This window comes from Xiphophorus hellerii, chromosome 15 (genome assembly GCF_003331165.1).
Source record: "Xiphophorus hellerii strain 12219 chromosome 15, Xiphophorus_hellerii-4.1, whole genome shotgun sequence".
Classification (NCBI taxonomy): Eukaryota; Metazoa; Chordata; class Actinopteri; order Cyprinodontiformes; family Poeciliidae; genus Xiphophorus; species Xiphophorus hellerii.
In genome coordinates, this window is record NC_045686.1 from 24,808,448 (window position 1) to 24,821,678 (window position 13,231).

At 48.1% G+C, this 13,231-nt stretch overlaps 1 protein-coding gene across 1 annotated transcript in view; it reads right to left on the bottom strand.

The window, feature by feature from the left end:
- The window catches only part of mdn1 (midasin AAA ATPase 1), a 55,100-nt gene that overhangs the window by 3,402 nt on the left and 38,467 nt on the right, over positions 1–13,231 (bottom strand). Inside the window, 26 exon segments of the mRNA XM_032584393.1 lie at positions 2,308–2,374; positions 2,510–2,624; positions 2,751–2,824; positions 3,009–3,183; positions 3,305–3,420; positions 4,198–4,287; positions 4,400–4,551; positions 4,815–4,985; positions 5,061–5,256; positions 5,337–5,438; positions 6,015–6,170; positions 6,257–6,540; positions 6,944–7,085; positions 7,329–7,460; positions 7,542–7,714; positions 7,810–7,945; positions 8,892–9,029; positions 9,120–9,281; positions 9,436–9,623; positions 9,908–10,045; positions 10,200–10,426; positions 10,510–10,905; positions 11,758–11,873; positions 12,621–12,726; positions 12,825–12,951; positions 13,034–13,180. Coding sequence (XP_032440284.1) covers positions 2,308–2,374; positions 2,510–2,624; positions 2,751–2,824; positions 3,009–3,183; positions 3,305–3,420; positions 4,198–4,287; positions 4,400–4,551; positions 4,815–4,985; positions 5,061–5,256; positions 5,337–5,438; positions 6,015–6,170; positions 6,257–6,540; positions 6,944–7,085; positions 7,329–7,460; positions 7,542–7,714; positions 7,810–7,945; positions 8,892–9,029; positions 9,120–9,281; positions 9,436–9,623; positions 9,908–10,045; positions 10,200–10,426; positions 10,510–10,905; positions 11,758–11,873; positions 12,621–12,726; positions 12,825–12,951; positions 13,034–13,180 — 4,026 coding nt within the window.

Consider the following 13,231-nt stretch of genomic DNA (forward strand, 5'->3'; position numbering starts at 1 on the left):
GAACCAAAAGTTTGTCTTTTGGTTCTGATTGGTTGTTTCTGGACAGTAGCAGAGCTAGATGGATTTTCACAGATTCTCTGTTTCATATTCTACTGTCAGACACATTTAACAACTATTCATCCATCCATCATCTAACACACTTATCCTTGCACACACACATTCACACCTTAGGACAATTTAGAGAGACCAATTAATCAAGTAATTAATGCCAAGTGTTAGCAAAACCTGGGTTTGGATAGTGACCTAGGTTAGTGCCACTTGGGTGTGGGTCGACGTAAAGGACGAGCCGGACATAGATTGGCCTTCATGCCAATGCCAACACGAAGGCCCTCCATTGGTCGCATGGATGTCTGTCTTTCCTCGGACCTCCCAGTTTGTGTGGAGATTTGGCTTTGCTTGGACTCCTCTGTTTGCAGCCTAGGAGTGAATCTGTGCAAAGGCCAAGCCAGGCTATGCATGGAGACCCCTGGTGGCTTGAAGGTCTGTGTTTGCTCTGGTTGCAGGGGGGGCTCTGGTTGGGTGGAAACTCTAGGATGGTTATTTTCCAGAGCAAGTTTCAACTTTACCTTCAGGTCTGCAACCTGACCCTGCAGAGATTTCACTGTTTCCTCCTGTTCTCTGAATTTGGAAGCTTGCTCGGTGTGATGTTTGAGCTGTTCCTCATATTTAAGTCTCACTCTGTACTCTTCAACCATTACTTCTACCAGACCTTTGTTGCGGGAGGCGTATTTTTCAGCCTCCCTCTTGAAGTACTCCAGCTGCTGAAGAATGTTCTTGTCGGCTGTAACTTTGGAAGAGCAAGAACCCTTTGGTACATTTGGAATCTCTGCTACGTTTCTTCCATGTTCAGGTTTGACTCGCAGGTGACGTTCTTTTTCTAACATTTTTTGCAGTTTTTGAATCTCCTCCTGCTGTGATTTGACTTCAGCCTGGTATGCAATCCTTTGCTCTCTTTCCTCATGGAGACCAAAGATCTTACTCTGCAATTCTTTTTTAAGATCGTCTACCTGCTTTGTAAGATCACGGATGTGTTGGCTAGGCTCTTCCACGACGTCCACTGAGGGGGTAATCTCGAAGCCAGCAGAGTGAGTTGTTTCCTGCTTGACTTCCAGTGATGTTGGAATCTCCAAGTCGGTGGAAGGACTCGACTCCCCCTGGATCTCTGGTGATTCATCTTCCGGCTCAATGGGGCTGTCTATGTCTTCTTCGAAAGGGAAAATGACAGCGTCGTAGTCGACTTGGATGTTGAGGTCCATAATGTCGACCCATGAAAGCTCAGCTGGAAAAGCTTCATGTTCACAAGCAATCTGTTGTTGCTTCATGTCGATGTTCTGGTAATTTCTTGCTTCTCTGAAAGGCGTGTAATATCTGGAATCGATATCCCGCTGGTTGTGATTAATTTCGAACGTGCTCTGAAGAGTGATCTGTCGCGATAGAACTGTGGAACAGGTCTGAGAAAACGCTGTCTGTGAACTACATTCAAGAGAGAGATTCCTTTGTGGTATCATAGAGTGATGTCATCACTGCTGATGTCATTGATGCCATTGGAACAGAACATTCTATCCACCTTATTCCTGGGAGGCTTACTGGGGAAACGATTATGGGTCTTAGAAGTAGAAGTATTTCATTGTAATTTGGAGGGTTTTACTGATCTATATTCATGATAGAAGTTAGATCTCTCTTTTCAGTTTTATTGTAATTTGTAATTATGAGTTCAATCACGGGGAGCGACAGGAACACAGCGTTAAGTTTTGTAACGGAATTTCAAAATAAAAGCCTAAATATTCCTCTCAGGATAGTACTGCCTTTACTATCTTTTTCTCTCAGGTTATTGCACTGCCCTGCTGCGCAAGATAGTGAATTAACCTTAGCACAAACCTTAGCATTTCACTGCCCCCCATTAGCATTAGCCTTTTCACTAAAAAAAAAAGCTTTTAGCTATTTTCCTTATTTATTAGCCACGCTTAGTACACTGAATGGAGTGATGCTCCACATGGAACTGACAGCATTTTGGCTAATGTTAGCAATTTGGCTCATTTTAACTTGTATACTAATTTCAACATACTGAATAGCATAAGTCCATGTTACTCAACATGCTTGTGACTTTCCACATGCTATTGAGTACATTGTGGCTTACTTTAGCATTGATGCTAATTTGTAGCATCAGAACGCCCACGAAGTGTGCCAACCGACAGGCACACTTTGGCAGGCTCAGTTTAAATTTCTTCAGAAATTTTCTAGTTATTATTATTATTATTATTCGTATTATTCAGTAATGACCGGTCCAGCAGTGTGATGCTGGTTTACCTGAGCTCAGAGATCCTGGAATTTGCTGTCGTGCTGAGAGAAACATCTTAGTAGACGTTTCCAGAAACTGCAGAAGAGAACAGAGAACCAGTCAGGCTGCCGTCCCAGAGGTCAGAGCAGCTGACCTCCAGCACAGGCTCTGTTCCAGCAGCAAAAACACAAGACTGCGAGCAGTCCTCAGAGCCGCTGGGGAAATTCCTACCTGAGCTATCCTGGTCTTCTTCTGTTGGAACTGACAGAGGCGCAGAATGCGAGCCCCAGACTCGTCGTTAAACTGCTGCTGGAAGGGATGCAGCAGCTGCATCTGCTCCCCAAAACTACACACAGGAGGAGGAGACAGGACTGTTATCAGCTTCACGTTTACATCAAACCAAAACATTCGTTTAATTTCTTCCTCCAGATAAACCGACTGCAGTTCTGTGGGTTTATCTCAGTGCTCTCACCTGCACACAGACACCTGGCCGACCTCCAGCAGAGTGAGAGCGTTGATGATCACTGACAGGGACTCGAACGCCAGCTGGAACACACAGAGGAAGCACAGAGAGTCACAGTGTTTACACGACGCTGTCAAACGATTGGACCGTTTTGGGTTCAGGGACAGAAGGCACTTTGAGCCTCCTTCCTAATGAAGAAGTTTTTTTTCCCAGCAACAAAAAGTTGTGAGCTCCGTTAAAGTCACATCTGCAGTCGAGGTGATGTACCTGTTTAGAGTGGTTGTCCACCATGCTGGAGGAGTCATCCACTGCTAGACAGATCTGGTACTCTCTCTTGCTGGGCTTGGTCCTCCTCAGCCAGATCTTGTCCTTTCTGAACTGACTGGCGATGTAAGGGATCACCTTCCTCATGTTCAGCCGCTTCCCTGTGCGGTAATCCCCACTGAGGAGCAGCCACAAGAAAACACACACACACACACACATACCCATCACCAACACATGGTCATCTCAGGGTTCTAGCTCAGCAGGGAGACAACACATCCATGCAGAGTGTGTGTACTGACCGGAGCTTGGCAGCCTGCGTGGGCTCCAGGATGAGGCGCAGCTGCTCACACAGCTGCTGGGAGAGGGCAGAGGTCAGGGCCTGGTACTGGAGCCACATGGAAGCTGCTGCAGCCTCCTGGAACCAACAGAGCAGAAGGGAGAGTCTGAGCTGCAGCAAACACCAACGCCACGCTGCGCAGATGCCACGCTGCATTAGAACAGAACTAGCCTGGTAGAAATCAGACACTTTGCTTCCTCCAGAGGCTCTGGGCTCTCACATGCTGAGAAACGATTGATTCCTGGAGGCGTGGACTGTGTTCAGGTTTGAAATTTTATCCAATCACTAACGTTTGCCTGTGACATGTAATGTGTCCGTTTGATGGTAAGAAGCTTCCTGACAAACTACTTCCTTTAATCAATCGATCACATGTCAAAAACATATAATACACCATATGATGTGTGTATTGATGCAGTCCCTCTTGAAGAATTGCTTATGATTAGATTTGTATTATGGTTATATTTGTGTTATTATGTTATATGTTTATTACTATGTATTATGTTTGTATTTGTTATATTTGTATTATTAACATTCAATGGAGTAGCTTATCAACTAATAAGCAATTTTCCCTTGGGACTCAATAATACTCTCCTCTCTTCCCAGTTAGAGGACGTGATAAAACCACCAGAATCTCTAGTTAATCTGAACTTCCTGCTTCCTGAAATGCTAACAGAATCCAGCTCACTGGTGACCTTGTTGTCAGATTCATTTTTGACATGAGAAGAGGGTGTGGGGGTTTTGTCACCCTGTTTGTACATGTCAGGTGTACATGCTCAGTGGTTGATGTGTAACCCTTGACCCCAGGATGCTCGTCGTTAGCAGTATCCTGAGATCAGCCAGCTGAGAGTGTCTCACCTCCTCCTGGGTTCCTGGAGCCAGCTGACGCCAGGCCTCCAGCTGCAGCTCCATCTCCCTCCTCAGCTCCTCTGGGTCTCGCTCTGTCTTCTACAGAAACACATCTGCAGTTAATAATAACTACTCCTTACAGTATTGTCTGATGTTATTAGATTTTGGGGCATTGATGCTTCTGGACAGGAAGCAGCGGTCAGGGCTCCACCTGCTCAGACAGCAGCAGGACAGCAGGAGCCGTGTGAATGGTGGATTCAGAGCTCCGGGTGGATTTCTCTTCCTCTCCAGGAGGCTGTCGCTCCTTCAGCCTCTCATCTTCCTCATCCTGCCTCTGCTGCTCAGCCTCTCCGCTCTCCACACCTGCACAACAACAACATGAGTAACCATCCCATCACACCAGGATGGGTTCTGATCTCTGGATGATGCAGCTCACATCCAGACTGAACCGGACTGGACCGGACCAGAACCAGAACAAGGACCGGACCAGACCAGAACCAGAACTAGAACCGGACAGGACCAGACCGGTCCAGAACCAGGACAAGAACCACATCAGAATCAGACCAGAACTGGACCAGAATCGGTACCAGAACCAAGCTCAGTATTCATGAGGAGGAATCGGAAACCTTTCTGGGAGAACTTGGAGGTCTCCAGCTGCTCCGGCTTCAGCTCCTCTACATCAGCAGACTGGAGTTGTTCCTCCTGGTCCTCTGTCTCCATGGCAACATCATCATTTCCATCTTCATCCTGATCCTTCAGAGGTCCTGCTGCCTTCTGTTGCTCTGCACTGGCGACATCTGAAAGCAAGAATCAGAGGGTTCCTGAGCTCCAGAGCACTGTGTGTGTGTGGGGGTGTGTGTGTGATCACTGACCGTAGGTCTGGGAGTCGTAGGCCGTCTCCCCAGGTCGGATGTGTTCATACAGGTCTGAGTCGTGCTGGCTGTCTGCCTGCCTGCTCTCAGAGCGTTCCTGGCTGCTCTCGACCGTTCGCAGGCGCTTGTTGACACGCTCGCTGTAATCCCCCGTCGAACGCTCGTTATCTGCTTGGCCCGGTTTCCTCTTAAAGCTCTGAAACAGGAAGTGGAAGAACATTGTCCCACCTGAACACAAACATGGAGAACAGCAGAGTGGGATGTAAAGAGAAGTACCTGAGTCTGGCTCTGAGTCTGCTTCTGAGAGGACATCCTGGCTGTCAGCTTGGACTGGTGGCCTTCTGATTGGCTGGCATCAGCTGCACCGCTGCCATGCTCCTAGAGGGGGAAACAAAAAACCAAGCAGGAAAACCAAAGAAGCAGGCCTGTATTAGTGTCACTTTAAGTTCACTCTACATTTCTCAAACTGTTAATCCCTCAGTCCTGATGCAGCCTGATGATGTTTCGGTTGTCTGACATGCAGCTTTACATTTGACTTCTAGCTTTGAAGAGGAGACCATGTCCCCTTGTGGACTAGAAGCTGAGGCTGCAAACCGGGCCGTGTTTGATAGTTGATAGTTTGATAAGGTGTTTGTGCTAATTTTCTGCCTCGGATCCTATTGAAAAACTAAGCATGTGCTCCTCTCAGTCAGTTGCTAACACCAAGTTAAGAAACATTGATATCTGAGGTAGAGAATTCATCTGCCTTCTACTGAGGATCAGGAATTTTAGAGGCCAGAAATCTCAATCAGCTGTACAAGAACCAGATGTGTTTTACTTTAAATAAATGAACATGTGTGCTGATTATTTGAGTGCCCAGTTGACCAGAGTGCAGACTGTTTTCATGTTGTATACCAGAGTGGCTAAACGAGGTTGAGATTTGCCCCAGTCGGGGGCAGCTGGGTGGAACGTTACCTCTTTAGCCTGATCTGTCTCTGCGGCGGCGCCGGCCACCTCCACAGCGGAGTCACTCTGAATGTTCTGCTCTCCAGTCTGACCGTCTGCACCGTGCTCCTTCCTCTCAGCAGAGCTGGGCTGCTCATCATCCTCACTCTCAGCTTCATCCTCCTGCTGGATGTCCCAACAAAACACCCAAACAATGAGGCTGTTAGCAGCTCTTGGTTCCGTCACACCATCGACTCTGTTTCTACTCAGACCTTGGGTTTCTCTCCGCTGTCATCTCCAGCAGCCTTATCTTTTTCTTCCTGTGCTTCTCTATTCTCCTTCCCCTCCTTTTCTTCTTCATCTTCATCAGCTGCCTCTTCCTGTTTCTCATGTCCTTTCTCATCCTCTTCCTCAGATTTGGGTTCCTGGTTCTGTTCGTCATCTCTCTGGTTCTCCATCTCAGTTTCTCCTGACTCCTCTTCCTCTCCATCTCGCTGTTCTTCCTCTTTCAGCTCCACCTCCATGGCCTTGTCATCGATGTCTAGCGGGTTTTCATCTGAAAAGTCCAAACAGTCAATAAGTCATTCACTATTTGTAGAAACAGGACATTTAGGAATGAAAAATGCTTTTAGTCTTACATACAGTATTAAACAAAAGGAAAACTTAAAATAGTTCATATTAGAAGATTGTGTTCAGCTAGCCAAGTCCTGAATAAAATTCTGATGCTAATAAATGGGAAACAAAACAAGAGAATTTTTAAATACAACCATAAGACAGATCTGTTGATCTGGATTCCTAAAGGAAATTGCAGATAATTGAAGTTTTAGTTTTAATAATTAGCATCCAGTTGTAATCTTATGACTAGATTATTCACAATACAGTCAAAAGTTAGAAAGTATCAGAACATGAGGAGTGACAACACACTCATGTGTTTAGACGTTGAGCACCAGCTTCCTCACCGTCACCATCCTCATCATCATCTCCTCCAGCCTCTTCCTCCTGGTCCAGGTTGAGGTCGTCAGGCAGGTCCATAGCCTCTGGATCTGGTCTCTGCTCCTGCTGACCGTGGTACGGGTCCACCTCGTTCTCATCAAACTCTCTCTGGAAGCCGGAGGAACACACACGTTAGTTTGGACTGCTGTTATTATCCTGAGCTTTTAAAAAGGATGAGACCTCTGGGCTTCTAACAAATGTCTTGAGGTTTTTATTATCTTCCATCTAAAAGACAACAAACTGATTTATCTTATCATATTTCTGGCGAACTGATTCTCCGGTTCTGATATGGAGACGACAGGGCAAACAGGAACAGGAAGTAGTGAACAGCTGGAGGGGATGTGAGGTCACCTCGTCTCCTTGCTCGTGGATCTTCTCCGTCTCCTCCTCGCGCTGCTCTTCATCCTGGTCCTGACTCTTCTTGTCCCTGTTGGAGTCGGCTGTGTCCAGGTTGTCCTCTTTAGCCACCAGCTCAGATTCGCCCTGCAGGAGGACAGAGGACAACGTGGACATGAAGGTGTGTGAACCACCGTCTCACACAAACCCTGAGACCCACTGGGATACCTGGTCCATGCCCTGTCCAGACTCCTCTTCCTTCTCACTGCCTTCCTCTTCATCCTCCTCTTCATCATCCCCCCACATTCTCTCATCCAAAGTGTCTGTCTGACCTTCTCCCAGGTCTCCCATCTTTTTGTCCAGCTCCTCTTCCTCCTCTTCATCAGACTCGTTGTCTTCACCTATAAACACACAGAGAGGTCTGGGGGTTAATAACAGCATGTCCACGGCCAAAGACATGTCCTGGAGGACACATCTGTCCCCAGGTTCAACTCACCACCTTCATTTTCGTCCCCATCATGAACTCGTCCATCAAAGTCTTCAGACATTTCGATTCCGTTGTCCTCCGACTTGATGTTCTCCAAATTCTGCTGCTCCTCCTTCTCTGCTCCCTCCTGGAAGGAATCCTCCACCTGCAGGAACAGGAGCATCAGAGATTAACCTGCAGGGACCCGATGGGGCCCGGCCCTCATGATGGGACCCCCCTCAGGCAGCACAGTCACCTGAATTGAAGCTCAAAAACAAAACCAGAAAATTTCCCAAAAATCGCTTCCATAAACATCACTGCTGTCAGCCTGGGTTCCCCCCAGATACATAACCAATAAGATATCTGGAACAGTTAAGGTCAAAAGGTTAATAAGGGAATCCTCCAAGATGAGAATGAATAATCTATCCCAACCTGGAACTGATCAGAGGACAGAAGGATGTGAAAGCAGATGAACACAGTGTGTGATATGATCTGTTTTTCTCTCACTTTCTTTTCTTAAAAATAAATTCAAATGACAGAAAATATTTGTAAAAACTTGCTTCTATTCAGTCATTTTTTCTGGGATCTGACCTGAATTCAAAGTCCAAATAAATACAAGCTATAAAGACGGTGGTGGCCTGAGTGGGCTGACGTCACTCTGAACTACAGACACACAAGGAGTTAGTTGGTGAAAAAAGATCCTGATTTTCCTAAAATTAAATCTTTAAAAATAGAACATTTTGATTAATGGGTGAAATGGATTAATCTTCCCTGGATACAGGTAAGATTTCTGGAGCCTTGTCATCTTTTTCTTCCTGTGCTTCTCTATTCTCCTTCACTCCTTTACTTCATCTTCATCAGCTGCCTCTTCCTCGCCTTCCTGTTTCTCAGGTACAGCCCAGTATCCATGGTTGTACCACAGATACAGCTTCCTGCTGTATTCATGGTGATGTTGAGCCTAATGTCCCACATCATCTCAGTGATGTCATCATCTTGCTCTTATGGTGTCTGTTAAACTAATGTTAATGGGAAATGAATCCATGGCTTCACCCATGGGTTCATGTTCAGCTCCTGACCAGCATACTGTCCATGTGAACTCAGTTTCTCGTCACCTGGTCTTCATTCTCGATCTTGTCGCTGACGTCCTTGGTGCCGTCTCCGTCTCCGATGCCTCCGCCCTCGTAGTCATGGAACTCTGTGGCTCCGTCGGCGTCGCCTCCAGGCATCAGCTCCTGAGGCAGACAGAACCCCTGCAGGGACACCAACACGGCGGGTCAGTTCTCCCGCCGAGCTCCCTTCCTACTGGCTGAATGCTCCGTCACACACTGGGCCCACTGCACCTTCTGGGCCAGCTGGGTGAAGATGCTGGACAGCACAGACAGCAGCTTGCCTGTGCTTCTGTGGACTGCGAGCGACACAGAGAGGTAGTAGCGGGCCAGGTCTGAATAGACCCCCAGCAGGGGCAGGAACCGGACCAGCGCCCTGCAGGCCCGGTTCACCTCCTGGAACACAGGAAGCACAGGGATCAGGACACCAGCAGAACCTGCTGACAAGTTCCATCTGGTACCAGAACCAGATGGGCATCAGAAACCAGAGACAGCAGATGATTCTGATCAGCCTTTCTGTTTCCTGTCTGTTGCAGCGCTCAGCGGGTACCTGCAGCTGTGAAGGGGGACAGGAGTCTCTGTGTCTCCTCACACAGCCCAGCAGCTTCGTCACGGCAACGCTCACACTGCCAACAGACAGAGCCTCCACCTCAGCTTCAAGCTCCGCCTCCAAGAGCCGAGTCAGGTGACCAGGCTTCAGCAGGTCCTCTACAGGCTCCTCCTTCTCCTCAGCTCCGTCTGAGCCACAAACAAGAAAAAAGACAGATTTATAAGTGTGTGTGTGTGTGGGTGAGCGTGTGTGTGTGTTTCATCCGACTTCAAATACAACTTTAAAGTATTAGAACATTGCAACATTTACAATGCCAAGTGCTGAGCTCCATAATCGTCACACATTGATCTGATTTGCCTCAAAGCTCTGGTCTAATCCCAGACTCAGACCTGGAGCCTGGTTGGACCTGGACACTCTGGTCCAGTCCGGTCCCAGTCTCAGGTCCATCAGAGACCAGAGACTTCATGGTCACCTGTCTTTGGCTCTTCCTGTGTCTGTCCTTCATCCTCAGCCGTCCTCCTCTTCACCAGTCTCTGGACAGCATGCAGCAGGGCGCTGATGTTGGCCTCCAGCTCAGCAGAGAAGAAGCTCCAGAAAGCAGACTGCTGACCTGCAGACAGAACCAGAGGAGAGGATTCCAGTCTGCCGACAGGCCATTATGTGTGACTGACAGGAAAAGCACATGAGGTGTGTGTGAGAGCAGAAACAGGTGAGGTGTGTGTGACTGAGCAGAAGCTGGTGAGGTGTGTGTGTTGGGTGCTGACCGATGGGCTCAGGCCCCGGGGACAGCAGCTGACTCCTCCAGCTGGTAAACTCAGTGATGGCCGTCTCCACCTGTCCTCGGACGTAGTTCAGACTCTGTGTCACGGCGGGCTGGGTGTTGGCCCCACCCTCCCCGGTTAGCGGGGAAAACAAGCTCTCTATGCTGCTCATCTGGGCTGCCACGCCCCCTAACTGCTCCATGGCTGAACAGCAGGTGGTAAAGCTGCTCCTGAGGGGAAAACCAAAGGAAACAGATCTGTGTTCAGTTTTTGTCAGAGTAGTGGGACTGAAGGTGTCTGCATGATGCTGTACCAGGAGCAGAGGATGGACCCAGAGGAGGCCAGCTGCTCCTTCACACTCTGACTGTCCTTCAGCATGGCAGCGACCTGCTGCTGCACCTGGGTCCAGCCGGGGTCTCCCCTCCTCAGCAGGCAGCCGGGGGGCTGCTGCTGCACTGCCAGGGGGGAAGGGCACATCAGGGTGTGGCGCCTGCTGCTGGCGCCCGTCTGCTCCCTCTGCTGGGGTTCTTCAGGACAACACTGGAGCAGCCAGGACAGTTGTTGCAGAAGCGTGGCACTCTGAGCTGCCAGCCCCCGGCCTCTTCTGAACCAGTCCTGCAGAGAGTCCTGGGGGGGCAGGTAGCAGCCCCCGTCCTCACTGTGGCTCTGGAGGTGGGTCTGTATGTTCTGGAGGCTGGCAGTTAGCTTCCTGGACCAGGGAGAGAGGATATGGGGAGACAGGAGAGCAGTGTAAATGAAAACGGTCCATGATGCAGGAATCAACAGGAAACCTAATGAACTCAACTAGTCAGGCAGTACTTGGTGTGTGTGATGTTTGCTGGGGACTGGTTAGTTTACCAGAACTTTAAACCTAACCAGGTGAGAGTGAAACATCTGTGACCTTGACTAGTGGATAACCTTGTCCTTGCTGTACATCATGTGGTCATGTGCACATTGTCTCTTTGGTCTGTTCTGTCATTCATTAGAAGATGATCTGAACCACTTCAATCCACCCACACACTTCAGTTCAGCACCATCCTGGAGTTGAACTGATTCTAGACTTTATGTTGGTTTTTTCTTTGCATATCATGTTGTGTTCTTAGTATTTGTATAAGTTCAGACTATATTCTATGGTACATACAGCCTTTCATGCTTAACTAGAACCACAGCTAAAGCTGATGTCTCTTCTTTAGGTTCTGTTGATGTGACTCTGCCTGATCCAGATCAACTCAGAACTAATCCCACTATCTGCTGCATAACCCAGTGTATTACAGTGAAGTCAGTTATAGAAATTAAATTTAACATGATTGATAACCAGCAAGAAGCAGAGAGGAAGTCTGCCTGTTCAGCAAAGGTTCAAGATGAGAATCAGCCTGACCCTTCAGAGGTCAGTCAATCCTGTGACGCCTTGTGATGTTTTTGTGTGTCTGGAGCAGTTGGAGTTTTATATTATCCACCTTTACTTGACCTTTTCTTGGACTTGCTGAATGCTCTCAGAATGTGTGGGTGTGCTGTGTTTCCTGTTTCCATGCAACGGTACTCCAGCTCAGCAAGGCCTCACCTGAGGGAGACCCAGTGTTGGGTCAGCTGGGCCAGTCGATGCCTCTGTCTGAGCAGCAGCTTGAACAGGTGGGAGGAGAAACCTCTGCAGCGCTCTATGTTCCCAACACCAAGCTCCTGTAACCATGGAGATGCACAACACAGACAGGACAACAGCAGGAGATCAGTGCTGGTCTAACAGAACAACAAGAACATGTCCAGCAGCCTAAAGCTGTCTTGGGTTATGAACAACCTTTTTTCAGTAAGCTAGGAAGTGTTTCTGCATTCAAAGAAACACCTGATGTATTAATAAGGATTCATCTGCAAGACTGCTTAGTGTCAGAAAAGTTTGCTCTCAAGTTGAGATGTATAAAACTGAACGGCTCCCTCTGGCCGTCTCTGTTCTCTCCGTCATCTTCCTTAAAATTCCCATCTGTAGAACTGAGCTCTTTTGTATGTAACCACTCTACTGCTCACAAACGTTCACTTCTGACCTAAGCCCACCACTCATCCCCACAGCTTCCTTGTGTGACTCATTAGCTTCATCAATCTGTAGCTAACACAGTTCTGTGTGACTCCCTTGTTTTTTCTTCAATTCCTTTGGCATCTTGATCATAGGATCTTGAAAGGTCTTGCTCAGCCTTGGCAGTCATCAAAACCTCTACTGCCAGCTCTCCCAGACACTTCATACCTACATCAACACAGCTACATCAACAGCTGGATTAGTTTGCAGTTTTTGTTGAAACAGCAGTGCAGCTGTGTTTCAGCTGTGGACTAACCGCTTCATCCAAACATCTGAGAATCTGTTAAATCTGCTGATTTTATCGGATGTCCTCACATTACCATGAACCCAGGCAAAGCTGAGACTTTTGATGTGTGTCTCACCTTTGAGGCGTGCTGGAGAGCGGTCAGCAGGGCCGTCCTCCTGGCCCATGAACGGTAGAAGTATTTCTGGCATCCTTCCCAGGCTCCCAGTAACTCTGTAAACAGCCTGCAGCATCAGGTTTTGGGAAAAATTAGCAACTTGGACAAAAGAACGGAACACCTCTAGGCATGCTGTGTGTGTCTTTGTGAATCAGTTGTGCTTACACACGCTCAGGCTGACCCTGGGTCTTCACAGCAGAGAGAGCAGTGGTCATCTCTAGCGGGTGCATGCAGAGGGTGCTTTCTGGGTCAGCGGTTCTGTTCCATATCAGCCCTTTGCGGTACGACAGGCCTAACCGGGACAGAAACAGCGTCAAGCACCTACCTAGCAGAAGTGAGACAGACTGAGAGAAAGCGATGAAGAGGAAACAAACCTATTTCAGAGAGCATCTTGAACAGGTCAGACAGAGCTCTCTGCTTCTGCTGAAGGATGTGCTTGACCTCCGTCTGCTGCTTTTCTTTGGCTGCTGCTGTGTCTATGCTGAGGCTCTGCAGGTCTCCTAGGTTGCTGATTATCTCACCTGAATGAGACCAAGAATTAAACAGCAGCAGCAAATAAATATGGTATTTGC